The following is a 27,335-nucleotide window of genomic DNA, read 5'->3' as shown; positions in this document are numbered from 1 at the left end:
AAGCAGGATGATGTGCTCTATGGATGATGTTCTTGGCAATAACTTACATTGGAGAGGTTTACTCTTAGACTCAATTCCCTTGTAAACACAGAAGAAGGAAAACCCAGCAGTGACTGCTGATGGATGTCACCACCAAACACCTGCTTTAAAAATCCTTGTCTCTCAATGACAACTTTGATTGTGGAGTAAATTTCAGAGGTTGGTGGCAGCTGAGGTGGTTGTGCATATGGTGGCAGTAGGAATGGTTACAGTGGATTTGGTAAAGATGGTGGCTACCGAGGAGATGGCCCTCGTTCTGGAGGAAGCAGAGGCTAGTGAAGTGGTATACAGAGTTATGGGAATCAGGGCAGTTGTTATGGTGGAATCGGCAGCTAGGACAGCTGTAATAATGGCAGAAGTCGGCCGGCACTGCGGCTCACTAGGCTAATCCTCCACCTTGCGACGCTGGCACACCCAGTTCTAGTCCCGGTCAGGACGCCGGATTCTGTCCCGGTTGCCCCTCTTCCAGGCCAGCTCTCTGCTGTGGCCAGGGAGTGCAGTGGAGGATGGCCCAAGTGCTTGGGCCCTGCACCCCATGGGAGACCAGGATAAGTACCTGGCTCCTGCCATCGGATCAGTGCGGTGTGCCGGCCACAGCGCACTGGCCGCGGCAGCCATTGGAGGGTAAACCAACGGCAAAGGAACACCTTTCTCTCTGTCTCTCTCTCTCTCTCACTGTCCACTCTGCCTGTAAAAAAAAAAAAAAAAGAAAGAAAGAAAGAAACACAATGGCAGATGTGGCTTTGGCATTGGCAGTGGAAGCAGTTTGGGAGGTGGTGGAAGCTATAGTGAATTTGGCAATTACAACAATCAGTTGTCAAATTTTGGACCCACGAAGGGAGTAACATTTGAAGGAAGAAGTTCTGCCCCTGTGGTAGCGGAGGACAATATTTTGCCAAACTACAAAAGCAAGGTAGCTTTGGTGGTTCTAGCAGCAGCAGTAGCTATGGCAGTGGCAGAAGCTTTTAATAACTGCCAGGAAACAAAGCTTAGCAAAACAGAGCAGGGACAGGGAAGGTCCAGGTATAGTAGATTTGTGAATTCAGCCAAGCACAATGGTAGAGGCCCTCACTGCTTCAAAGAAGGCTGGTGTTAGAAAATATTCATGTAAATGGGCAAAAAAAAAATAATCCTCGAGGACTATGTTTGTGATCAGTTGTATAGCAGATTATTATTTATATGGAAAGTATAAAGCATTCCAACAACGGGTTTTAATGTAGTTTTTTTTCCTTTTTTTGCACCCATGCTATTGTTTGTCTAACCTTGATGTTGAATTAATGTATCTTTAAAAAAATTTCCTTGCCTATGGCTGCAGTCTCTCTCCCTATTTCTTTGTTTTGTTCTGCTGACCTTCAAAGTTAAAATTGGAAAACATATGTCTAGCCTCTCACATAGGGCTGCCAGGTAAAATACAAGGCAATCAGTTGAATTAAAATTTCAGGTAAACAAGAAATGTTTTGTAGTTGATATATAAATGAAAATATTTTAAACAATATGCATTTAACATTTTTGTGCCTTAACTGAAATTCAGATGTACACACAGTGAGGTTATTGCTATCATGCTATTGTTTATTATTCCATTTTATTCTCAGGTCCTCAGTTTCCTTTAAGAAAGTGTCATAGTGGGAATAGATGAAGGCTGAGGTCACTTAATGTGAATGTCTGTATTTTCAAATGTACGTGGTAGATTGGTGTGCTTCTGATCGGGCTGATTTAGTTTTCTCATGGTGTAGTAAATCAAAATATGAAAAGTAGTAGAGCTTTACTTTTATCAAACCAGATTTTGGATGAAAACTATTAAGAAACTAGCAAAATATTTCTTAAATTTTCACCAAATTTAATTTTTAAAGGAGAGGGAAAATAATTTCTGAATATTATTAGTAGAAGCATATTTTTAGTATTTTTCACTGTTTTTTGCAACAAAAAGTCTGTTAATTTTCAATGTATTCAAATGCTTATCGATCCAAAACTAACGTAATATATTAAGGTTTATACTTCTCAGTGTATATGATGTCCTGTAATATTAAGCATAGAATATATCCTTGTTATAGAATTTTATAAATAGACTTCACTAATCACCAGTGCAGCTTTCTAGTCTAAAGTGTGGAGTTCTAAGAGGTAAAGTGATTTTCTAGGGAGATGATTACCTAGTAGGCCACACTACATTAAAAAGTGAGTGTTCTAAACTTGCTGCACTCATTTTTCAAATAACATCTTCAGAAAAAGAGCTTTTTAACACCATAATCATAAGTCAACTATTATTATAGTTGGTAGACAGAATAATAGCCTGTCACATATGCCCACATCTGATTTCCTGCAGCCTATGAATATATGATGCTAGGTGTCATAGGGGAGTTAAGGTTACAGATGGACTCAAGGTTGCTTGTTTACTGACCTTAAAATAAGGAGATAATCCTGCATTAGCCAGAGGGGCCTAATGCAATTACAGAGGTCCTTAAAGTGGAAGACAGAAGAGTCCCTGGCAGGGTAGGGGGCAGACAAAAAAGGCCCAGGAAGATACAGTGCAGCTGGCTCAAAGTTAAGTGTTAAACATGAATGTAAAGTTAAAATTCTTCTTTGAGCCTTACCACTGTTTGCAACATAGTTATCATGGTTTATCACAAGGTAGCTTTTCTTCTGTGGATATGGAAGAAACAGCGGGCACATTGAGCTCAGCTGTTAAACCTTTTTGTAGACCTCATTCTATAATATCAATCGCTTTAAGCTATTTGTCATCCAGATGATGTCACTAAGAATCTCTGAATGTACTTGTAGAACCACATAACTATCATATGGCATCAGAAAAGAATCACTCCTAAAAAAGTGTACTATGGCTGTTACAAAATTTACTAGTATTCATCTAAAACTGTAATTGAATAGGTAAGAATATTCTTTTAAATGATTTCTCTTATGATGCGAAGTTGTCTCATTAGCATATAGATGGCGTCTTTTATCTTAGAGGAGATCGAAGTCCTTAAACTACATAATGGGAACTGTTACTGTGTAAAGGCTATTATACTTGTTTAGTAGAGGTATGAATCTCAGTATTCAGTCAGACACACTTAATAAACAGACACATTTCATACAGATCTAATGAAAAGCACAGGCATCAGTTGACAGAGCTAAAGAATTCAAAGGTTGCTTATCAAATTAGGATTTGCTGAATTTTGAAATGCATCATAAAATAATCTTACCTGCATTCTTAATGTGTTTATTATGATTTCTGTTTTAATCTAATGACATTGGATGTATTAGGCATTTGCTCTAGTAAATCTGTATCATGAAACATTAAAACAGGTCCCCATAATATCACCCAGATCCAATATTTCAATTTTGCTGCATTAAAACCTGAAAATTTGATGAAAGGACCTCAGAGTCAACCTTGAAGAGAAAGTGCTGCCTAGGAGGTGGGGCCAATTTTAGATTTTTCCTCAACTCCACTTCTTATCCACCACATACAGTCTCAGAAGTTAGCCAGAACAGCATTCTTTGTTTTATCCGATTTATATAAAGTGCTTCGCAGTATGGTTTTATTTCACTGATATATTAACACCCTTTTCAGTAGGTATTTAATAACCACCTGTTATGTTTCAGCAATGTTCACTTTTGAGTAAAATAAATCTCCATGGCAAAAATCATAAAATGAAGTTAGAGTACTAACTCATAAACCTGGACCAGCATACTTTTTTTTAAATAAAGATTTCATCTTTTTATTTATTTTTTTGAAAGAGTTATGGAGAGATGGGGAGAGACAGAGAAAGAGACCAGGTCTCCCACACGGGCAGCATGGGCCCAAACATCGAGGCCATCTTCTGCTGCTCTTCCCAGGCCATTTTGGCAGGGAGTTGGAATAGAAGTGGAGCAGACAAGACATGAACTGGTGCCCATATGGGATGCCAGTATCACAGGCAGTGGCTTCATTCACTATGGCACAATGCCACCTCCAGCATACTTTTTCTAGAGAAGAGAGCTATGGCATAAGAATATTGCTATGTTTGTTCCAGATATAACAGAAGAGAGAATTGAAATTGAAATAAAGAATACTTTTGACCTAAGTCCACTCCATTCAGAAAAACATCTTATGCTTACATAGAAACTAGACACAAAATATTAATAGGAAACCTTTTGTATATTTTCTATGTGTCATTGCTAATTACTAATCTGTATTCATATCTGCTATTTAATTCAATAATTTTCTTGATAAAATCTAGGCTTTTGTTTTCTTGTCTAGGCTATTCCTATGTGTAAGAATTTCTGTTATCCAGCATGTCAAAGGGAATTTAAAGTTAGAGGTGAAATCAAGATTACTAACCGGGCCGGCACCACGGCTCAATAGGCTAATTCTCCGCCTGTGGCACTGGCACCCCGGGTTCTAGTCCCGGTCCAGGAGCCGGATTCTGTCCCGGTTGCTCCGTCCAGCTCTCTGCTGTGGCCAGAGAGTGCAGTGGAGGATGGCCCAAGTGCTTGTGCCCTACACCCGCATGGGAGACCAGGAGAAGGGGCCTGGCTCCTGGCTTCGGATCAGTGCAGTGCACCGGCTGCAACGGCCATTGGAAGGTGAACCAACGGCAAAGGAAGACCTTTCTCTCTGTCTCCCTCTCACTGTCCACTCTACCTGTCAAAAAAAAAAAAAAATTACTAACCAATTGATCAAATAGAGTTGCCAGTTAAGAATAGTGGTTTCAGGGAAGAGGTGTATACTGGCTGTATAGATTTTATAGTAGTTAATAATATTTAGATCTATAAGATTGGATGAGATCAGCAAGAGAGACAGGTGGCAGAGGAGTAACCACGGCACTGTTCTAACTTCAAAGTATAGAAGAGAAAGCACTGGACATGAATTTAGAGGAAGAATCAATGCGATTAGAAATTTAAAAACAGAAGATCTTATAACCCAAATGAAGAGTATATGAAGGAAGAGGGTGTGATAAGCTCTCTCCGGTACTGCTGACTTGCAGGAAAATGAGAACTGGAAATTAGTCCTGGGAGGTCATTGGTAGTGCTTTTAAGAAAAGTTACATGGAGATTTGGGACAAAGTTTCATGGGAGGGGATATAAGGAGGAATGAAAGGCAATTAATTGTGGACAGTAAAGCATAAGCAACACTTTCCCAATTATCATTATTATTAGTTTGATTTCTATTACTAAAAGGAGAACAGATTTGTTGTATTTCATAGGTACAATTTTAAGAAGGTAACCATACTTCCCTCTCACTATCCCTCCCTCTGGGAATGTGAGTTGAGAAATGGGTAACAAAATATATGAACAACATGTATGTATTTTCCACATGAGCAAATCTATAATGGACTAGCATAGAGAAAAGTGGCCTTGACTAGGAAGCCTGTTCAACCGTGGCAGAGTATTAGACAAATCTTAGGGCAGAGTACTATTTCTTTGCCCTCCTAGAACCAAATTGTCAGAAAGGGAAGGTTGTGCAGACAGATCTCTACATTTGATATACTGCCAAAAAATTATTTTTTAACAAGAAAATGGATTCCGTAAACTATTTACAAAGCAGAAACTAATGACAGTGCTCCATAAGACAGGGAGAATATTGATGCACCTTAAAGCCAAGAAGGTGTAAATATATGTTTATATATTAGAACTAAATTAAGATCAGTATATGCCAAAGATTAGAATCAGAGCGCCCACAACTTTTGATTTTCTTTTGTGCATGTAAACATTTTGTACTTCAGTAATTCTCAAAACAAAATTTAACAGCCATTGTAAGGAGGATCTGAGCACTCTTCTCTAAAATAAAATATGCAGCTATGGCAATGAGTTATCAGTTTGCTTGTTCAAAAGAATCCACTGTTCCAAGCCTAAAATTCAATATCATGTAAGAGTTCTGGGCTAGAGGCTAGTTATTGTGACAGTTCCCCAGGTGATTCTTATAGTTGGTCCATGAACCAACTGGAGAAATGATAAGTAAGTGTGAAATGGCAACTTTCAATTCCATTACTAATAGCATTATTTTCTGTTAGCTGAAGAAAAAGTGCTCCTTTGGGCAATATGTTGTTATAGAGCAACAGAAGCATTGTGCCAGTTGAACAAATTTATATCCTGTCTTCAGCACAGTGTGAGGCATAGTCACCAACATAGTCATGATGCCTATACCATCATTTTATTGAACTAAATCCATGAGCCATCTATAACTGATTCTAAAAATTCTGGTGACTGTATTCAATTGAATTCAGAGGTTTTGAAAATGTTACATATTACTTGGGGCTAAATAATTTTGTGTCTTGTATATTCATAATTCTAAGCACAAAGATTATATATAATGTAAGCTGATTAATTTTTCCATTATAACATAATATGAAATGGATCTTCTTTGGATTTGATTGGCAAAAAGTTCTCTTTCTCTTTCTGGGTTCATGAAAATAATTATAATGCAACATTAATTTTCTGCATGTAGGGATTGTGACAATTGGAGAGGAAAAGAAAATTTGCACTGTCTCTGAGAATTTCTTGAGGATGTGTGAGTCTGCTGAGGTGAGTGTTTTATAGCTTGTAATTTTATTAGAAATTTTAATATTCCTTTTATTATTTGAGATATAGAATATTAGTAAATCTATGTTGATGTTATTCAGGGGAGGTAAAGATTAAATACAAATGAGATAATGTGTATAGTTCAATGAAAATCATAACAAATATTTTAAAATTACTAGAAAATAATTTTAATGAACATTGAAAAATTGTATTTAAACAGTGAGCATAGCCTTATATTGTTGTGATGTTACTATAAAAGCATTGTCAATCATAATGTCATCTTTATAAAGGAATTGTATTAAAATAATGTGCTTGTAAGCATTTAAATAATTTGCAGGTGAAAACTTTTTTGATCAAGTAAGTGATCATAGGCTCACATTTGTTAAATATATACACCATTTTTGTAAGAAAGCGTCACTCCTAACCCCTCTTCTACTTGTCACTCTGACACATAATTTGCTTCTCTATGGTTTTCGTTGCAGCTGAACATGACCTTCCACTTGTTTATTGTGGCACTTGCTGGAGCTGGGGCAGCAGTTATTGCTATGGTAAGAGAGCTTCCACCCCAAACTTTGATGCTTGCTTTTTTTATTTAAACTACAAATCAATTTTCTGGTAGTGACAACAGCTTTTTTAAAAAATAATCTCTGAAGTCAATTTACTTTATCAGCCAAAAAAAGGAGGGGCGTAGGAATAATGGACAAATAAATAAATGAAAAGCAAGAGTTAACCTAAAGAAATATTGACCTTAAGACAGAAATTATATTTGATAATGAGTTTAAAAATTAAAACACTCAATAATATTCATAACATTTAATACTGATAACATTAGAAAATAAGTAATTAATTAGTATTTTACATATTAGATGACTATTATAAAAATATTTATTAACATATATATATTCCAGTTTAATTTTCCGATTCTATAATGAATTCCTAATTTAAATTATTCTTTATTTCCTCTTTAAGAACAAAAAAGCCATAGAGTCACTAATCAGAAAGGATTAATTTGCTGAAAGCAAACTTAACTTCAATGTCTATATATCCAGTTTTCTTGAAAAATCTTAATAACAAGTCCTTAAATTCTCTTTTTACTTGTTTGGCTTTTATTGAGTTTGGAGGATCTAATATCAATTCTTGTCTCTTATTTGTAACTCACCATGAATTCCAGTTTGTTTACTGAATGCCAATTATCAACAATGAACATGTTTTCTGAGCACCAGTAATAGCTTTTGGAGCCAAGGTCTTTTAGTTTTTATTCCTGTATCCTAGCAAATAGGTAGTAAAAGAACTTTCTAAATGTATTAGTAAACAGATCTTATAGTTAATACAGCATATAAAAATAATGACAATATGTAGTCTAGTATGTTGCTGAAAAAAATACTGTTAAAATTCTGTTTTTATTTAAGATATTTCATATATACAGATTTAGGAACATAGTGATACTTTCTACTCTACCCTCCCTAGAGACAGTACTCCAACACTTTCTCCTTCCCCTCTTACTCCCTCTATCTTAATTTTTACAATGATCAGCTTGCCGTTTACTTTATACTTGCTAAGTAAAGAGTTCAACAAATAGTAAGAAGAAAAAATACTGTTGCTCAACAGTAGAGACAAGGGTATAAACAATCATTCAATCTCAAAATATTAATTTGACTCCTATACATTACATTTTTTGGTACTCTATTAGTTACCACAGATCAGGAAAACCATACTGTATTTGTCTTTTTGGGACTGGCTTATTTCACTAAGTATAATGGTTTCCAGCTTTCCAGTTTAATCCTTTTTTTTTTTTTTTTTACAAAAGACAAGATTTCATTCTTTTTTATGGCTGCGTAGTATTCCATAATATATATTCCACAATTATAATATGTATGTGTGTATATATATATATATATATATACACACCACAATTTCTGTATACAGTCTTCAGTTGATGGACCTCTGGGTGGCTATTGTGAATTGAGCTGCTGTAACATGAGGGTATAGATAACTCTTTCATATGATGATTTCATTTCATTTCCTTTGGGTAACTTCCCAGCAGTGGGATTGCAGGGTCATATAGTATATCGATTTTCAGCTTTCTGAGTTATCTCTATACAGTCTTCCACAATACCTATGCTAATTTACATTCCCACCAACAGTGTATTAGGGTACCTTTTTCCCCACATCCTCTCCAGCATTTATTGTTTGTTTATTTCTGTATGAGAACCATTCTAACCAGGGTGAGGTAAAACCTCATTGTTGTTTTGATTTTATTTCCCTAATAGCTAATGATCCTGAGCATTTTTCAAGTGTCTGTTGGCCATTTGAATTTCCTCTTGAAAAAATGCCTGATCCAATCCTTTGCTCATTTCATAACTGGATTATTTGTTTTGTTGTTGAGTTACTTGAGCTCTTTATAAATTTTCAATATTAATCCTTCATGTTTCTTAGTTTGCAAATATTTTTCCCATTCTGTTGGTTGCCGCTTCTGCAGTACAGAAGATTCTCAGCTTAATGTAACCCCAAACTTCAATTTTGACTTTGATTGCCTGTGTTTCTGTGGTGTTTTTCAGGAAGTCTTTGCCTATGCCAAAGTCTTGCAGAGTTTTTGCAATGTTCTTCTCTAGTAATTTGATCATATCAGGTCATGGATTTAGATCCTTGATCCACTGTGAGTTAATTGTTGTATAAGGTATAAAGTAGTGCTCTTGTTTCATACTTCTGCATGTAAACATCTAATTTTCCCAGCACTGTTTGTTAAAGGAATTGTCCTTGCTCCAGGGATTGATTTTAGCTTCTTTGACAAAGATGAATTGGTTGTAGATACATGGATTGATTTTTGGAGTTTCTATTCTGTTCCATTGTTCTATGTGTCTATTTTTGTATGTGCCAGTTCTAGACTGTTTTGATAATAACTGCCTTGTAGTATGTCTTGAAATCTGGTATCATGATATTTCCAGTAATTTTGTTTTTGTTTAAGAAGGCTTAGCTATTCAGATTGCCTTGTGTTTCTGTGTGAATTTTAGCAAGATTTTTTTCCTGGATCTGAGAAGAACGTCATTCATATTATGCTTGGTATCACATTAAATCTGTAAATTGCTTTTGGTATATGGACATTTTGATGATATTCATTCTTTGAATCCACAAAAATAGAAGATTTTTCCATTTTTTCGTGTCTTCTCTTTTTCTCATTAATGTTTTGTAATTTTTTTCAACAGGCAGAATTAGACAGTGAGAGAGAGATATATATACAAGATATATTTAATGCTTGTTTTTCATGCAACTGTAACTGAGGGAGACTTGAGGACTCGGTTAAATAAATTAGCTTAATACTATTTTCTTTTTTTGGGGGGGCAGTCAGAGTTAGACAGTGAGAGAGAGACAGAAAGAAAGGTCTTCCTTCCGTTGGTTCACCCCCCAAATGGCCGCTGTGGCTGGCGCACTGTGCCGATCCGAAGCCAGAAATTAGAAGCCACATGCTTCCTCCTGCTCTCCCATGCGGGTGCAGGGCCCAAGCACTTGGGCCATCCTCCACTGCACTCCCAGGCCACAGCAGAGAGCTGGCCTGGAAGAGGGGCAACCGGGACAGAACCGGCGCCCCAACCGAGACTAGAACCCGGTGTGCCAGCGCCGCAGGTGGAGGATTAGCCTAGTGAGCCACGGTGCCGGCCTGTTTTGTAATTTTCATCACAGATATCTTTCACTTCCTTGGTTAAATTCATTCCAAAGTATTTAATTTTCTTTTAGCTATTGTGAACAGGATTGATCTTGGAAGTTCTTTCTCTGCCTAGGCATTGTCTGTATATACAAAGGCTATCGATTTTTGCATGTTAATTTTTATCCTGCCATTTTACCAATCTCTTTTGTTAGTTCTAATAGTCTCTTGGTGGAGTCTTATGATTCCCCTACATATAGAATCATGTCTTCTGCAAATAAGGATAATTTGATTCTTCCTTTCCAATTTGTATCCCTTTGATTTCTTTTTCTTGCCTAATGACTCTGGCTAAAACTTCAAGGGCTAAATTGTATAGCAACAGTGAAAGTTGGGATGTTTGTCTGGTTCTGGTAGATCATAATGGAAATGCTTCCAACTTTTCAGCATTTGATAAGTTGTGAGCTATGGGTTTATCATAAATTACCTTGATTGTATTGAGGAAAGGTCCTTCCATATCCACTTTGCTTAAGGTTTTTATCATGAAAGGATGTTATATTTTATCAGATGCTTTCTTGGAATCTATTGAGATAATCATGTTTTTAATTCTTTAATTTGTTAATGTCATGTATCACAGTTATTGATTTTCCTATGTTTAATCATCCCTGTGCACCTGGGGTTAATCTGACTTGGTCCAGGTAGATGATCTTACTGATGTTTTGTTGGATTCGATTAGGTAGTATTGTGTTGAGGATTTTTGCATCTATGTTTATCATTGATATTAATCTGTAGTTCTCTTTCTTTGTTGTGTCGTTTTCCTGTTTCACAATTAACGTAATACTGGTCTCATAGAAGGAGTTTGGGAGGATACCCTCTCATTCAATCATTTTGAAGAGTTTGAGAGGAATTGAAATTAGATCTTCTTTAAAAATCTGGTAGAATTCAGCAGTGAAGCCAGCTGGTCCTGGGCTTTTCTTTGTTGGGAGGGCCTTTATTACTGATTCAATCTCCATCCTGATTATTGGTCTGCTTAGGTTTTGGGGGTCTTCCTGACTCAATTTTGGTAGATAAAATGTGTCTGGGATTCTATCGATTTCTTCTAGATTTTCCAATTTGTTGGCATATACCTGTAGTAATTTCTGATGATTCTTTTTATTTCTGTGGTATCCATTGTTACATCTCCATTTTCATCTTTTTTGATTAGTTGAGCCAACAGTATATCAAATTTTTTTTCAAAAAACCAACTCTTCATTTCACTGATCTTTTATATTGCTTTTTTTGTTTAAATATTGTTTATATTTTCCCTAATTTTAAGTATTTCCTCCTACTAATTTTGGGTTTCATTTGTTGTTTTTCTAGGTCCTTTAGATGCACTGATAGCTCATTAATTTGTTGCCTTTCCAATTTATTTAAGTAGGCACCAGTTGCTATAAACTTCCCTCTTAACACTTCTTTGCTTGTATCCCATATATTTTTATATGTTTTTTATTATCATCTTCCTTCATTTCTAGGATTTTTTTTTTTGTTTTCCTTTTGATTTCTTCTATGAACCATTGTTCATTCAGAAGCATGTTGTTCAGTCTCCATGGGTTTGCATACTTTCTAGAGATTCTTGAGTTGTTAAATTCAAGCTTCATTCCATGTGATCAGAAAGGATGCAAGGTATGATTTTTTTTTTAATTTGCTAAGACTTGTTTTATGGCCTAGCATATGGTCTATCCTAGAGAAAGGTCCATGCACTGATGAAAAGAATGTGTATTTTCCAAGTGTGAGTTGAAAGGTTTTGTAGATATCAGTTAGATCCGTTTGGATCATAGTGTTGATTAAATTTCTTGTTTCATTGTTGATTTTCTGTCTAGCTGATCTGTCCATTGATGAAAGTGCAGTATTGTAGTCCCCCATTACTACTGTATTGGAGCCTCTGTCTCCTTTTAGATTCATTAACATTTATTTTAAATAGTCAAGTACCCTGGCATTGGGTACATATACATTTATTATAGTCACATATTCCTGTTGAATTGATCCCTTAATCATCATAAACTGCCCTTATTGTCTCTGTTAACAGTTTTTGTGTTAAAATCTATTTTTTCTAATATTAGGATGACTACACTTGTTTATTTTTACTTTCTGTTTGTGTGGTATATATCTTTCCATTCTCTCACTTTCAGTATGTGTATATCTTTGTTGTGAAGTGTGTTTCTTGTAGGCAGCATACAGATGGGTCTTGCTTTTTAATCCATTCAGCCAGTCTGTATCTCTTAACTGGAGAACATAGGACATTTACGTTCAAGGGTGATAAGTAATGACTGGGCCCTGCTATTTTTTTCATAAATATTCTATTGTTTACTTTGGATTTCCTTGTCCTTTTTCTGGGAGATTTTCTGCCTTCCCATTCTTTCATAATGATGATTATCTTTTTGTGTTTCTGTATGTAGCATATCCTTAAGCATTTTTTGTAAGGCTGGATGAGTGGTGACAAATTGTTTTCAGCTTCTGTTGTTTATTGAAAGTCTTTATTTCACCTTCATTCATAAATGAGAGCCTTGAAGGGTACAGTATTCTTGTTCAGCAGTTTTTTTTTCCTCTTACGACTTGGACTGTGTCTCTATTCTCACCTAGCTGGTAGGATTTCTGATGAGAGATCAGCTGTGAGTCTAATTGAAGATCCTCTGAAAGTAATATGCCATTTCTCTTGTTCACATTTTAGAATTTTTTCTTCATGCTTTACTTTCTTTTTTAAGATTTTATTTATTTATTTGAGAGCTAGAGTTACATACAGAGAGGGAGAAACAAAGAAAAAGGTCTTGCATCCGTTGGTTCACTCCCCAAACGTCTGCAATGTCCAGAGCTAGGCTGATTCAAAGCCAGGAGCCAGAAGCTTCTTCTGGGTTTCCCACATGGGCACAGGAGCCCAAGCGCTTGGGTCATACTCTAGTGCTTTTCAAGACCATAGCAGAGAGCTCGATTGGAAGAGGAGCAGCTGGGAAATGAACTGCTGCCTATAGGGGATGCTGGAAGCATAGATGGAGGTTTATCCTACAAATCCACAGTGCTAGTCCCTATGCTTTACTCCTGAAAGTTTGAGTACAATGTATCATGGTGAATATTTTTTTCTGGTCATGTATGTTGGGAGTTCTATGTGCCTCATGTACTTGAATGTCTCTTTCTTTCTCCAAATGAGGGAAGTTTCCTGTAATTATTTCACTGAATAGGTCTTGTTATCCATTCCATCTTTCCATTCCTTCAGGCACTCCTAAGACTCACATGTTGAGTCATTTGATAGTATCTCATAAATCTTGAACATTGGTTTTTATTTTTTCTAATTTCTTCTTCTTCTTCTCCTTCTTCTCTTACTATGTTTTTTCCAAAGGTTTGTCTTATAGCTCAAATATTCTTTCTTCCCACCAAGTCTCTTGTTAAGACTTTACAGTATATTTTTATTGGCCTATTGAATTCATCATTTATAATATTTCAATTGATTTCTCTTCAAAATCTCAGTCTCATAGAAAGTTCCCCCCCCCCATGTATCATATGGATTTATTTAATTGGGGAATTTGCTTCTCATTGCTCAGAGTAATCCTATGATCATTCTTTTGAATTCCTTTTCAGGAATTTCATCAATATCTTTGACCATATATTCTAATATTGGAGTGTTGTTGTGTTCCTTTGGGGAAGTCATGTTGTCTTCCTTATTCTTATTTCTTGAATTTCTGTGCTTATTTTTAAGCATTTGTGGTGATACTTGTTGGTTTTTACCTCCGATGGATTTTTTCTTTGAACTATGTCTCTGTGGGTTAATGAAGTGTCTGCTGTTTCAGTGATTACCCAGAAGCATAAACTGGGTGTGTCCAGGGAGTTCTGGTCAGTGCTCCAGGGTGGGGCAAGTATTGAGGGTCACACTCATGTTGGGCAGGGTAGTTTTCCTCTATTAACAGCAGGGGAGAGGGAATGATCACCTCTGTTGCCATAATCACACCCTCACTCCTCTCTTCCAAGGTGATCAATGCCCAGGGTTTACCCATAGTGGGTGCAGCACTCACCTGCACTGCCACATGAATAGCACAAAGTATCTGCACAGTTCCCAGGGTGAGCAGGATCCCTCTGCAATTACCCACCCCAGTAAATTAGGGAGTCTTGAGCTTCTGCCACTGGACACAGTGATTGCCCAGAGATCCAGCTATACCCTGTGTCCTATCCTACAGTCAGAGTTTTCCTACAGTCTTAGCATGCAAGGCTCCCACAGTCACAGAGTACAGAGGATCCAGTCTACCATGCTAGCCTCTTCTGCACATGAAGACATCAGAGACATTTCCCGAGTTAGCTACCTATTAGTTCTCTGCCTTGGTGGTTTGAGCCCCATAGCTTGAATGTGCTGAAGGGCTTGGGGCACCTCACAGTGCTATGCAGGTGCCTAGCACTCTGTCAACCCTCCCAGCAAAACTCAGAGTTGCCTGTTGGGGAAAGCAAATTTTTTCCTTTGGTGAAATCCCCTGATCACACATGTGCCCAAGAGCCACTGCAGCTGCTACTGGTTGCAAAATGGCATCTTTACCCTGCCAGTTGATGGGCACCCTTGTTGAGGAATGGGGAGAAAAGAAATGTGCTTTTTTCCTCTGGATTAGGTGGGTAACCTGCCCCCCGTTAGGGCTTCAGGCTAGATTCAGACAGTGTTTGTTTCAAGGTGGTCTCTCCAGCAGTATCACAGTGGCACAGACTGATGAAGGCTGCTCTTACCTCCCTCTTAAAAGCTGGTGTATCCTCTGGCTCTCGGCTCTGGGGGTTGTGTGTTGTGTCTGTACCTTGGTGTCCTCCTTTTGTAGAATTTCCACTGCAAAGTTCTCTCCAACTCGACCCTGGGAATGTACTTCCTCTGCTTTTCTCCTGCTATTTTCCCCTCGCCTAAAGCACTACGTTTTTTCCCTATTGAGCCATCTTGGAATCTCAGTAACATTTTTTTTTTTAAAGAAAAGATCTGTCTCTTATCAAAGACTAAAAACAGGACTGATGAGACAATGCTAATGTAATAATGAACCCTATCAGACCAGTCATTTTACTGCTTCATCAACATTTTTGTATTAAGTTTGTATTATTAAATTATTGTTAAATTATCCAACAAAACTGACTCAATGTCAGTGTTAAACTGGATTTTCAAATGTTTTGTTAATTAAAACAAGCTCAACATTTTAGCTATGGTGATTATAAATTTCTACATGGGAATTTTCTTTCAGAATGTGAAATGCTTAATAAGATCATGTTGGCTAATTAAATGGAGGGATCAAAATAGAACAATAAGTAAAGGCCTTTTATTTTTAAATTAATGCTTAAATATGCCCATGGGAAGCATCAACATGTTCTGGCCAATGATGTACTAGGCACTCAGTCCCTGGCAGCACCAGCCAGGCTGTGAGATCAGTGGAGAAATATAGATACTTGTGTTCATGTGCACATAACAACATAAGAAATAGATTTTAGTGACATGCATGTAGCTCCTGAACAAAACTGACCCTTAATTTCTCTTCAGTATTTCAGATACAGATTTAATAATTAGGAGTCATATTTTCTCTGGTATTAAGAGAAAAGATGGCTTTTTAAGATTTATTTTATTTATTTAAAAGGTAGATTTACAGAAAGAGAGACAGAGAAAAATAGAGAAAATCACTAACCTGCAGGTTAACTCCCCAATGTCTGTAATAGCAGACCTGAGACAGGCAGAAACCAGGAGCAAGATACTCAATCCACATATCTCACAGGGGTGGCAGGGAACAACTACTTGAGTTATCACCAGCTGAACATTAATTAGTAGGAAGCTAGAATTGGGGGTGGAACTGGGATTTGAGCTTAGATACACCAGGGTGGGTTGTGGGTGTCCGTAGTGGTGTCATAATTATGTCAAATGTGTCCCCAATATTTGCTATCTAAGCGCGAAAATATCACATCTGTTTGAATCTGTGCATAAACCTTATTTTATGTGTGTACATAGTTAATAAGCTTTCACTATATAAATACCATAATGTATAAGACTATAACTTATGGCTTCTGCATTCAAGTGTCTTATAATTTCCATTAAAATGCAGATTTTCAAATGAAATAGAATATCCTGAAATAACTTGCAGTGTTATGCATCTTTTTCCTATATTCTTATATCAAAATTGTTTTGAATTATCCTTTTACTACCTGTATATTCCACAATATTCACTATTTAGGGTTGATTTTGCATTCTTTATATATATATATACACACACACACACACTTTTTGTAAGACCAATATGCATCTTGTCCTTCAAGGTATTTATCAATAATTATCAAAATATTAGTGTTCTACTTTTCTACCAAATTTTAAACAGTGCCCACCCTTTGAAACTTAGAGAAAGTAAATATCTATAAACTGACTTTCTCTTTCTTATTCATCCACCAAAACCCATAAAAAAAGAAAGAAAACAAGTAAGAAATCATATTACTGAGTCAGTTCAAGTCAAACCAAGAACTTCATTGATTGAGTAATTTCATTATTAAAAATAAGTCAATCTTCTTTTTTTATTATGGCACTGTTTTGGTAATCATGAATGAATATACATATATAAAATTCATGTGACACAATGCTTTCTCTCCTGTAACTGTAATGTAAGGGAATTAAAAACTCACAGTATTAAAACTTAAGAGGATAATTAAATTTATGTGTTCGTTTTGGGATTTCTATAATCCCTCTTTGTACTACACGGTGGGGCAATAAATCTCCTAATTAATTCAAGTCAATTACATGCAAATCATTAGATAATTTGTGACTATGAATTATAAAATAAAGATACAATAACATGTATAGTCTTAAGATTTGGGAAAATGAAGACAGAATGGACAGTACATTTCACATAAAGATTAAGAATAGGTCTTGCATTACTTCAAATTTGAAAACATGGAAGAATACAAGATATAAAAAGAAGGGGTGTTGAAACTATGGTTTAGTTGGAATAGTGAGGCATATATTTTATTTATATTACTCCTATTATCATGGAAATTTTGGTTCCATTTTAGGTATGAACATATGCTACATAACTATATGATTTGAATATTTCTTTCCTGATAGTAATATGTAGTTAAGACACTGAACAGGTCTTCAATATAAATTATTTTTGTCTTTAATTAGGTTCACTACCTTATGGTTCTGTCTGCCAACTGGGCCTACGTGAAAGATGCCTGTCGGATGCAGAAGTACGAGGATATCAAGTCCAAGGAGGAGCAAGAGCTTCATGACATTCATTCTACTCGCTCCAAAGAGCGGCTCAATGCATACACATAAATACATCTTTCTGTTCTTTCTACCATTTGAATGCATTGGTGTTTAACTAAGGGCCATCCAACCATCCAACCTTTGAAAAACAAAAGTGAAAGTGCTTCTCATCAATGATGTGTAGGGTGACTTATGAATCACCCGAATCCAATTCTTTGTTGTTTAGCACTTAATTTCCTAATCTGTTAAATTGGTGTTATCAGATCTCTTCTACAAGCTCCTATCCAGCCTTTTTTGGTTTGTTTTAAAATTTCTCAAACTCATTTAATAGTTCTGTAGGATCAAAAACACTAACATTGTCAATTGAAAGATTTGTTTTTTAACAATTTCCCATGTGTTATACATAACACTTTTTGCATTATTTCTTATGCTTTGAAATGAAAATAGCTTTTTATACTTTTTAGTTTTGATTTCGGTAACTAGTTTAACTACAGGTAACCTTCAAAGGGACCATTGTACATTTTGAATATTAGACAGAGATACCATCATGATGACTCTTGTTGAAATAAGGAAATCTCGTCTGGAAATCAGTGGCCACATTGCTATATAGGCCCTGGTTAATGTTTTCATCAATCTAAGGTGCAATTTCTAAATTTATAAGAGTAGGTTAAAAAAAAGTGCTTCTTATCTTTGTTAACATTGTATTTTTTCTTGATGTACTTCAATGGTATTTCTCTCTTATTACTCATATTTATGTTGTGAGCATGTAGAAACAGTGATGCTAATGCATGGCTAGTTGCCTTTATAAGATTGTGACATCAGGCTTACCTTTTAAAGTTTAGAATAGAGACAATTTTAATGGAAATAATTACTGTGGACTATTGGAGAATGATCTTTTTGTGATTTAAGCAGTGGCTGGATTGGAACTTTTAATATGCTAATGTGGAAAATAATTACCTTTATGAAGGTGGTATATTAAAAATAAGCACACTAACCCCTCAGAACTGTTTTACCTACTTTAAAAAATTTTAATGGATTGCACCTCTGTAAACTATTCCTAAAATGTGTATGATATATTTGAAAAGGCTTCCATTAATATAATAGCTTTGCTTGCAACCTTCAATCTATGTCGGTTTACCTGTAGCGTTTTCTAAACTGTGGTCAGCGGCCACTATAGAATGTACTGTTTGGAAGTGTAGTGCTATATTTGTGTTTTTATTTTAAGTAGGTCATTTAACCGAATGTTCATTCATAGTCATTTATAAAAAGTACCTGTATCAAAGGAATTTTAAAAAAACAATCAGTATTATTGGACCAAATCTGGTGTTTGTTTTAACCTTCACTCTTCCTTTGATTATTTCTAATGCTACAAGAATGCTGTAAAGTGTCTTTAAAATGATGTAGCCTGACAAGACATTTTTGTCAGTGTATAAAGCTAGGTAGTGTTGTGCACTGATTTGACCATTGTGAAATCCTTTCTCAGTGTAAGTGCATTTCTAATAAACTTTATTGAGTGAAACAATCTTTGTACAACTACTAATCATGCATCATCAGTGATTTTACAAGTTCTTGTAGTAGATAGGGGGTATTACTAGAGTTATCTGTGGCATGATTATGCATTCTGTAGGATTAATTAATTTGGGGTTCATTTTGCTTCATTTTTTACACTTAGATTATCTTACTAGTTCAACATTTTTCTGACATATGCAGTATTACAGATATTCAGCAAAAGTATTAATGGGCTCTTTAAATTCTATACTATAGTGTTTCAGTTCTATGTCTCTACAGTTTGTGATGATTTTTAAAACTGTCTCCTAAATTCATGTAATGATGTTGACACTTTTGGCTTTTATTTCTAGTATTAGAGTGTATTTTCACAGAGTGCTTTGTAGCAGGCATTACAATTAATCTGTTTTGTACATAAATGTGCCAACAGCTTGATGGTGGCGTTTTTGAAATGTAGAACAAAGTGCTTGCAAAATGTAATAAATATACTTGTGTACTTTGTGTACTTATTATTAGTTTCTGCAGTGGTTTTTGTGTTTTTTAAATTTTGCTTTATTTATTTCTCTTTCTTATATGTGTGCATTCTTTGCAGATGAAGTGGATGCAATCTTCTGAGACTCTAATTTCTGTGAGATTGCCAAATATACTTCAAGATTCAATGGAAATCATGTCCATGGACATAAGTGTAGCATTGCTGGGCAGTCTAGAGAGTGGGAAAGGAGGAAGGACTGGAGGGTGTTGCATTTAGGAAGTGGTAACTTTTCCAAGTTTCTGCTATGTTTTAGCCTCATTTCTATTGTTTCATGTTTTCTTTAGTGCTTCTCAAATTAACAGGAAAAAGAAAAACTTATGCTATACAGAAAGAAAAAGAATTTCTTGATTTGCTTCAAAATACCCAGGTGAGAGCAATGTAATGAAACAGTTATTTTCTACACTTTTAGTCTGTTTGGGATCTAATTTCTTCTGGTAGATTTGATGTGATAGAAATTTAAAACTAGTAAATAGGACTAGGTCTTGTGGCTTAGCAATTTAAGCTACTTGGTGTATCTGCATCACATATTAGGGTGCCAGTTTGAGTCCCAGCTATTCTGCTTCTGATCCTTTCTCAGGGTAAGTGCATTTCTAATAAACTTTATTGAGTGAAACAATCTTGGTACAACTACTAATCATGCATCATCAGTGATTTTACAGCTAATTTTTCTGTGAGGCAGGAGATGATGGCTGAAATACTTGGACCACTCACATGGGACAACTGAAGGGTACTCAGGGCTCCTGGTTTGTCCTGTCTCAGTCCTGGATATTGAAATTTGAGGACTGAACCAGTGGATGGAAGATCTCTCTCCCTCATTCCTGCTCTTTCTATCACTCTGTGTTTCAAGTAGATAAAATAAATAAAAACATTTTTGAAAAGATTTATTTATTTATTTATTTGAAAGGCAGAGTTGTAGAAATGGGAGGCGAGAAAGAGATAGAGAGGAGATCTTCGATCTGCTGGTTCACTCTCCAGATGGCTGCAACAGCCAGGGCTGAGCAGTCCAAATCCAGAAGCTGGTAACTCTTTCTAGGTGTCTCATGTGGGTGACTGGGGCCCAAGCAATTGGGCCGTCATCTGCCGCCTTTCCCATGCCGTTAGTAGGGAGCTGGATTGGAAATGGAGTGGCTGGGAAACAAACCACCGCCCATATGGGATGGCGGTGCTGCAGGCAGTGGTTTAACCTGCTATGCCATAATGGCAGTCCTGAAACATTTTTCAAAAATTACAAAATAGTTACCAATAAAATAATCTCTACTTATCTGTTACCATTACTAGCAACATGAAAATTTCATCAACTACCATTGGAAATTATCTACAATAATTAAAAGATCTGTTCAGAATACCTTAATCACATTTAAAAAACTATTTTAAGAAGACAAAATTATTTCCTATCTAAATATTCTTAAATGGTAGTTCTTCTATCCAGTGTTTTTTGAATTCTTAGAGTAGCAAAGAGATAATAAAAATTGTATGTTAAAAATATATATAACCAGAAATTTCAAAATATGGTAGCTCCCACCTTGTTCTTGGAGACTATGTTTCAAGACTCCCAGTGCATGCCAGAAAACATGGATAGTCCCAAACCTTATATTTACTGTGTTTTTCCTATGATAACATTTCATTTATATGTTAGACTCAATAAAGAGATTAGCAACAATAAGTAACTATAAAATGGAAGAATGATAGCAATATACTGTAATAAGTTACTTGAATGTGATTTCTGTCATTTCTCTCTCTGTCTCTCTCTCTCTCTCTCTCTCTCTCTCTCTTCTCTCTTTCCATGGGACAGGCAGCAAATACAGTGTGGATACACTGGAAAACTGATGATTAATGTTCCCTTTTGGATAGAGTGGAATGTCACAAAATTCCATCATATTATTCAGAATGTCAGCTTAAAACTTAGGAATTGTTTACTGCTCGAATTTCCCATTAATATTTTCAGATAGTAGTTGACAAAGAGTAAGTAAAATCACCACAAAGAAGGAGTGGGGGATTGCTATATTCTTTTCATACAGCAATTATTACAATTTTTGAAGCTTTAAAGTCCCTTTATCTTTGTGAAAATACACATTTTATCTTAAAGCAAGTGATTCCCTTTGAGGATTGTAAATAAAAAGCCTGCTAATTAGTATGGGAAGGCAGAAGATAAGGATCAAGTATTTTATTCCTTCTCCCACCCACATGGTAGACATGGATGGAATTCTGGTCTTTGACTCCAGCCTGGCCCAGACTTGACTGCTGTGGGCATTTGGGGAGTGAAGCAGTGGAAAAAGAGAACTCTCTCTCTTTCTCTCATTTTTTACCTTCTTTAAATTAAATTAATAAATCTTTAAAAAGAAAATATCAAAGAAATTACTCACTTTGAGCATAAAATACTTGTAGTCTAGCTTTAATTTAAAAGTATTTCATTTACTTCTTCAGGTTAAAACTGAGAATTCACAAATATGTCAAAAAGTAGGTAAACCTGACTTATTTTTGCTTTGGACAAAACAAAAGCATATGATTTTAAAGTGCATTTCAGTTAGGTAACTTGGTAATTCAAATATGCAGACCATGATGACATTTGAATGAAGCTATAATATCTTAAAAAATTATTTGTCTCATGCAAAGTTCTCACATTAGTGGAGGCAAGTCTCTTTAAAATTTTACCAACTCATTCTATGATCATTCTGTGTTTAATGTGAGGTCGTCTATAGATGGTATTTACAAATACTAAACAAAGAATGGAGAAATAAAAAAAATGGGAAAGAGAAGAGTTACTAAGTGAAAATCAAATCAATTCTGTGGATTATATTTGGAAATATCAAACAAAATAAAGCAAGTTTAACAAACTGGAAAGATAAGAGTAGCTGATAAGTATAAATCCAAATTCTGTTATTCTTGGAGTAAGAGGAAGAAAAAAAATAGCAGTGTTATTTGAAGATATACTTCACTGGCAGGGGGGAATGGCGAGAACATTTTTTAAACAGTAAAAACAATGCAAGAACAAAGATTAGACCAGGTAATAACAGTCTTAAATATCAAAGGAGGGCACAGGTGATATACTGTCTTCAGGGTTCTTGGCCCTCTACTCAAGGCCTTTGTGTGAATGTTCAATATCTAGGTCTTACAACACTAAAAGAATGCTCACCTGTCAGAAACTGGGGACAGAGCAGCCGAAGAGCTAATCCCATTATGCTGTCCAATGTTACCAATCTGGTATGCAGATGAGAATTATTTTTCCTCAGAGAAGTATTGCAATGTTTGATTTGTTTACTTATTTGTTTTGTTTTACTTTTATTTCAACAATTATTTTTGTCTTGAGGGCTACATGGATGGGAATGTGGGATCTTAATAGCAATCCATGTCTGATGATGGAACCTCTCTGAACCATACCATGTAGATTGCAAGACGTGATGATCAAAGGCATGCACCAACAGATGGAGCGTATAGGTGTTTGTTCATGTATCATTTAGTATATTGACTGAGTATATCGAGCACCAAATTTCTTTTTTTTATCTTTGTCATTGTATATCCAGAAGGTAGTGGTTAATTTTTTTTGAGGGTTGGAGAGATTTATACAAGTTGTCATAAGTAAATTAACATTCCTGTTTTGACTGATTTAGTAGTTGATATTCCAGTGAAGACTCACTTATATTATTTACTAAAAATATGGAGGAAGTACTTTTTTGCTTCCTACTAAATAAGCACTGAGAATTGGTAGAATTATTCTAAATTTTTTTTCAGTTCTGACATCTATTAATATTTATAGAAATTTGTCCATGAGTATATACATACAAACACATAATGAAATGAAATGATGTCACCGTAGCCCATCAATATTTAAATGGAAGGGATGTTGAAAAATAAGGATTTCATGTCATACTAGCATTATTTAAAGATCAACTTGAATAGTTCGGCAGATTACTTTAACCTAAGTTGAAAGCATTATCTCTTTATCTTCCCAATCATATCCACCCTGAATGAACCAACAAACACAGTACAAAGTTCTCCAGTCTTGTAGGTTATGAAAGACATTTACTTTTCTTCAGATATATAATGCTCACAATGATTGGTACATTCATCTTCTTTCTTAGTATTTTGTTTTTGAATAGGACAAGATCACATCTTCACATCACATTCCAGAAAAAAATGCAGCAATATGCTGAGTGAGAAGTGGGTGTTCTTGGCATGTGAATGAAGTTTAACAAAATCGTAATTTTCCTGAATGATATTTCCATGGTTTTAAAAATTTTGCATTCCAATGCACTTATTTTATATCAAGTAAGTACTATATAAAGTAGATTAGAAATAATGTAATAAATGTAAATAATATAAAACATTTTATAATATAGTTTATTTATGCTATTTATAAGTTGACATAATTAACTTTATCATATTTTTCTCTTCTTTCCTAATATTAGCTACCTAATATTCAAGCTCATCAGATAACTTTCATATTTTCATTAATAGAATATTCATTGATGTACACAAATATGAATTTCATTATTGAAGTAACAATGAAAAGAGTTTCTGCTAAGCCAACTGGAGACTCTAGATATTACTTGAATAGTTGACAAGTCATTTACAGGGGACAGTACTCATTTTCTCTGCTCCAATGGTTTGAATTCATCACACCCTGGCCACTCAAATAAAAAAAACTTAATTTTTAATAACTGCAAACCATGATTAATCTACAATATAGGCATCTCATTTCCAACTTCCATCAGCCACCTCCAGGTTATTTTCTATATTGGTATCATATATATCTGTGTTCCCTTATTTTTATCACCCCTAATTCCATTCATAGCTAGCTTTCATCGCATGGCCCATTACTGTAATGACTCTTCAGCTCCTTTCACCCTTTATCTTCCTTGAACTTGTATGATAAATGCCAAGCCTGGTTTATTTCATCTGTCTATCCACTCCTCCACACCTGAACCTGTCTAAAAAAATTGGCGGAATAAAAAACACATGTCCAGATGACAAAGCACACCTAAGTTTAGCTGAAGTACCAGAGAAGCTAATAAACCTACTCCACTGTTTTTAAACCAGAAGTAGGCAAACTTATTTAATTGACCAGGGAGTGAACATTCTAGGTTTTAAGTGTCGTGTTGCAACTGTTTAACTATGTCTTTATAGTTACAACAGCAACAATAGAAATGCAGTCATCCTTAGAAAATACAGTTGCTCCTCAGTTTCTGCAAGGAATTAGTTCCAGGAACCCTGAAGTTACCAACATCCAGTAATACCAAAGTCACTTATATAAAGTTGCATAATATTTGTATTCCAGTCTACACATCCCAGCTCCAGCAGCAGCTCCTGACTCCATCTTCCTGCTAATGCAGATCCTCGGTGACAGTAGTGGTGACTCAAGTAATTGAGTTTCTGCCACCCATGTGGCAGACCTGCATTGAATTTGTGGCTCCTGGCTCCAGCCCTAGCCCAGCTCCAACCATTCTGGATACTGGAGAGTGAACCAGTAGATGGAAGTTCTCTCTTCTCTGGCTTTCAAATAAATAAAAAAATTAAAAGTTTCTTTTGATTTCTTTCTATTTTATTGAATTTTTGTAGGTGCAAGTTAATTGTTTTAGCTAACCTTTTTTTATTTTTTAAAGAAGATTTATTTATTTATTTGAAAGAGTTACAAAGAGAGAGAGAGAAAAAAAAATATCTTCCATCCACTGGTTCATCCCTCAGATGGCAGCAATGGCCAGGGCTGGGACAAACTGAAGCCAGGAATGAGGAACTAGGGAGCCAGGAGCTTCATATGAGTCTCCCATGTGGGCAACAGGGGCCAAGCACTTGGGCCATCTTCTACTGCTTTTCCCAGGCCATGAGCAGGAAGCCGGATCAGAAGTGGAGCAGGTGGGACACAGGCACCCATATGAGGTGCTGGCAGGTGGTTTCTTTACCTGCTCTGCCACACACTGGCCCTGATAAACACATTTTAAAGGGAACAAATTATACTTTTTCTGAACTCAAATAATTAAAATTTAGAGTGTCTATGGTGTGTGTAAGAAGAAATGTTGATTATGTTAATTCCCAATTTGACCTTTTGCTCCCCAACTATTGTCATTCACTCTTCCCCCATGGATACAGAAGAAGCTTTCATGTCAATATATTTGTTTTATGTCTGCTTGTCTGCAATTTAGATATTAAAACTGTGTTTTCCTTCCTATTTACTTTCATAAGTTTCTCAGCCATTGCTATGTTTGATGCTATTTTAAAGTGAGAGTAATTTTCCAGGGTGGGGTGGGGTGAAGGGGAGCAGTGGGAATCACAGTTCGATGAAATGGAACTTAAATTGCTCGAGAAACTGTTTTTGTAACACTATTGGAGCAGATGATAAATGATGACAGAGGTGAGTCAGATTTCTGGGTTGATAACCAGAGGGTGCCACCAATTTTTGGATTTTAGACATTGAATAATTTGTTAGAGTTCCATTGCCACCAACCATGAGCCAGAACAAAAGCATCCCTGAATCTATTACCTCATTCCAATTTATATCCACTTAGCTTTCACAGCCAAATTATTAAAGAGCTGTTTGTTTTGTGTCTGCAGTTTCTTGCTTCAACAATCTTAAATTCCTAAATGAAAACTAAATTCTGGATTCTATTTTCTCCCATTTCATCATTAAGAGTCGACATCATAATTCACACTGTCATCCATATTGCAAAATTTAACAGATGCTATTCAATATTATCACACAATTTTACTTTTTCTTTTGATTTCTTTTTATAAATCCAGCTCAGGTTTTCCTTCTTTGTGGTGATAAAAATTCCTCAAAGGCTTTGTAACCTTCAATAGTATGGTCTGGTAACCACAACAAAATTCTAAAATATTGATATGCTACCTCCTCAAATCTGTGATAGTCTCTTTTGATAATGACTACCTTGAGGTTATCTGAAACAATTGGGTGAGAAACGCAACAGTTGCGTGGGAAGCTTAGTTGGATTTTTACCACAACATTAAGTCTTAAAGGGGTTCTATCTGACACAACCTCTTTATTTATTTCTGTTTGATATCTAACATCAGATATCTTTTCTATTGTAGCAAGGCCCTGTATTTCTGTACTCTCTCTACACATAACTGTTTTTCTACTGAGAAAGAGCTAATTTTACTCAAAGCACACTATTAATCTTTTGTTTTCCAACTTCTTCCCATCAGGGTACACGATTAATAAATTACATAAGATGACAGTTTTATCATATACTTTAACCATGAACTACAAAGCTCACCATTTAAAAAAAATGTTAATTGTTTCATTTAGTTTCCTTCTAATTTTTTTTTTCTGCAAACTATATAATTATTTGCTTGCTTATTTTCAGAAGCACAAGATCAGTTTCTCAATTAGGCAAGATAAACTAACATCTGTAAAAACAATCCCAAAATTTCCATAGCTCAACTTCATGCAATACATGTTTATTTCTTGTTTGCTCCTCGATACCATTGGAGTCAACATGGGAGCTATGCCCCATGCAGCCACTGGGGCTACAATTCTCTTCTATCCAGTCACACTCAGAGGCCGCTCTCAATCACCTTCATTTACCTGCCAGAAATAGAGGACAAAGGATCATGTGGCAGTTATCAACTAGGCTTGAGCCCAAATCCTTTAAGTCAGCCACATAACTGCTATTTTGAGCTAGTTAGCCTAGCTGTTAGAGATTTTTTTTCTCCCGTAGAACACAATTTCAAAAACATCATGTCAGAAACTCATGGTGGAGGGGGGAAAAACCCATTCCAGAATTATGTCTGGAAACAGCTAAAAGCATAAACATGGTCCAGGCCATACAAATAGCATAGTCTACTGTCTGCCTCTCAGTTCTGAGTTCAATGACTTCTGTGTCTTTTCCACTTGGCCTTTAATATAAAATTATCTTGTTCCTCCTTTCAGATAAAAATTATTAAGGTGTCCAATG

General features: G+C 35.7%; 1 protein-coding gene across 3 annotated transcripts in view; it reads left to right on the top strand.

The window, feature by feature from the left end:
* Positions 1-19,414, top strand: part of GPM6A (glycoprotein M6A) — a 353,384-nt gene extending 333,970 nt beyond the window's left edge. For all 3 annotated transcript variants that reach the window (XM_008249994.4, XM_070068303.1, XM_008249983.4), the window contains exons 5-7: positions 6,458-6,534; positions 7,014-7,079; positions 17,310-19,414. In XM_008249994.4, coding sequence (XP_008248216.1) covers positions 6,458-6,534; positions 7,014-7,079; positions 17,310-17,462 — 296 coding nt within the window. In that variant the 3' untranslated portion in view covers positions 17,463-19,414. The remainder of the gene's footprint in view (positions 1-6,457; positions 6,535-7,013; positions 7,080-17,309) is intronic.
* Positions 19,415-27,335: the final 7,921 nt, after the last annotated feature.

This window comes from Oryctolagus cuniculus, chromosome 2, assembly GCF_964237555.1.
Source record: "Oryctolagus cuniculus chromosome 2, mOryCun1.1, whole genome shotgun sequence".
Lineage (NCBI taxonomy): Eukaryota > Metazoa > Chordata > Mammalia > Lagomorpha > Leporidae > Oryctolagus > Oryctolagus cuniculus.
Note: the sequence above shows the minus strand (reverse complement) of the source record. Positions and strands in the feature narration are given on the sequence as shown.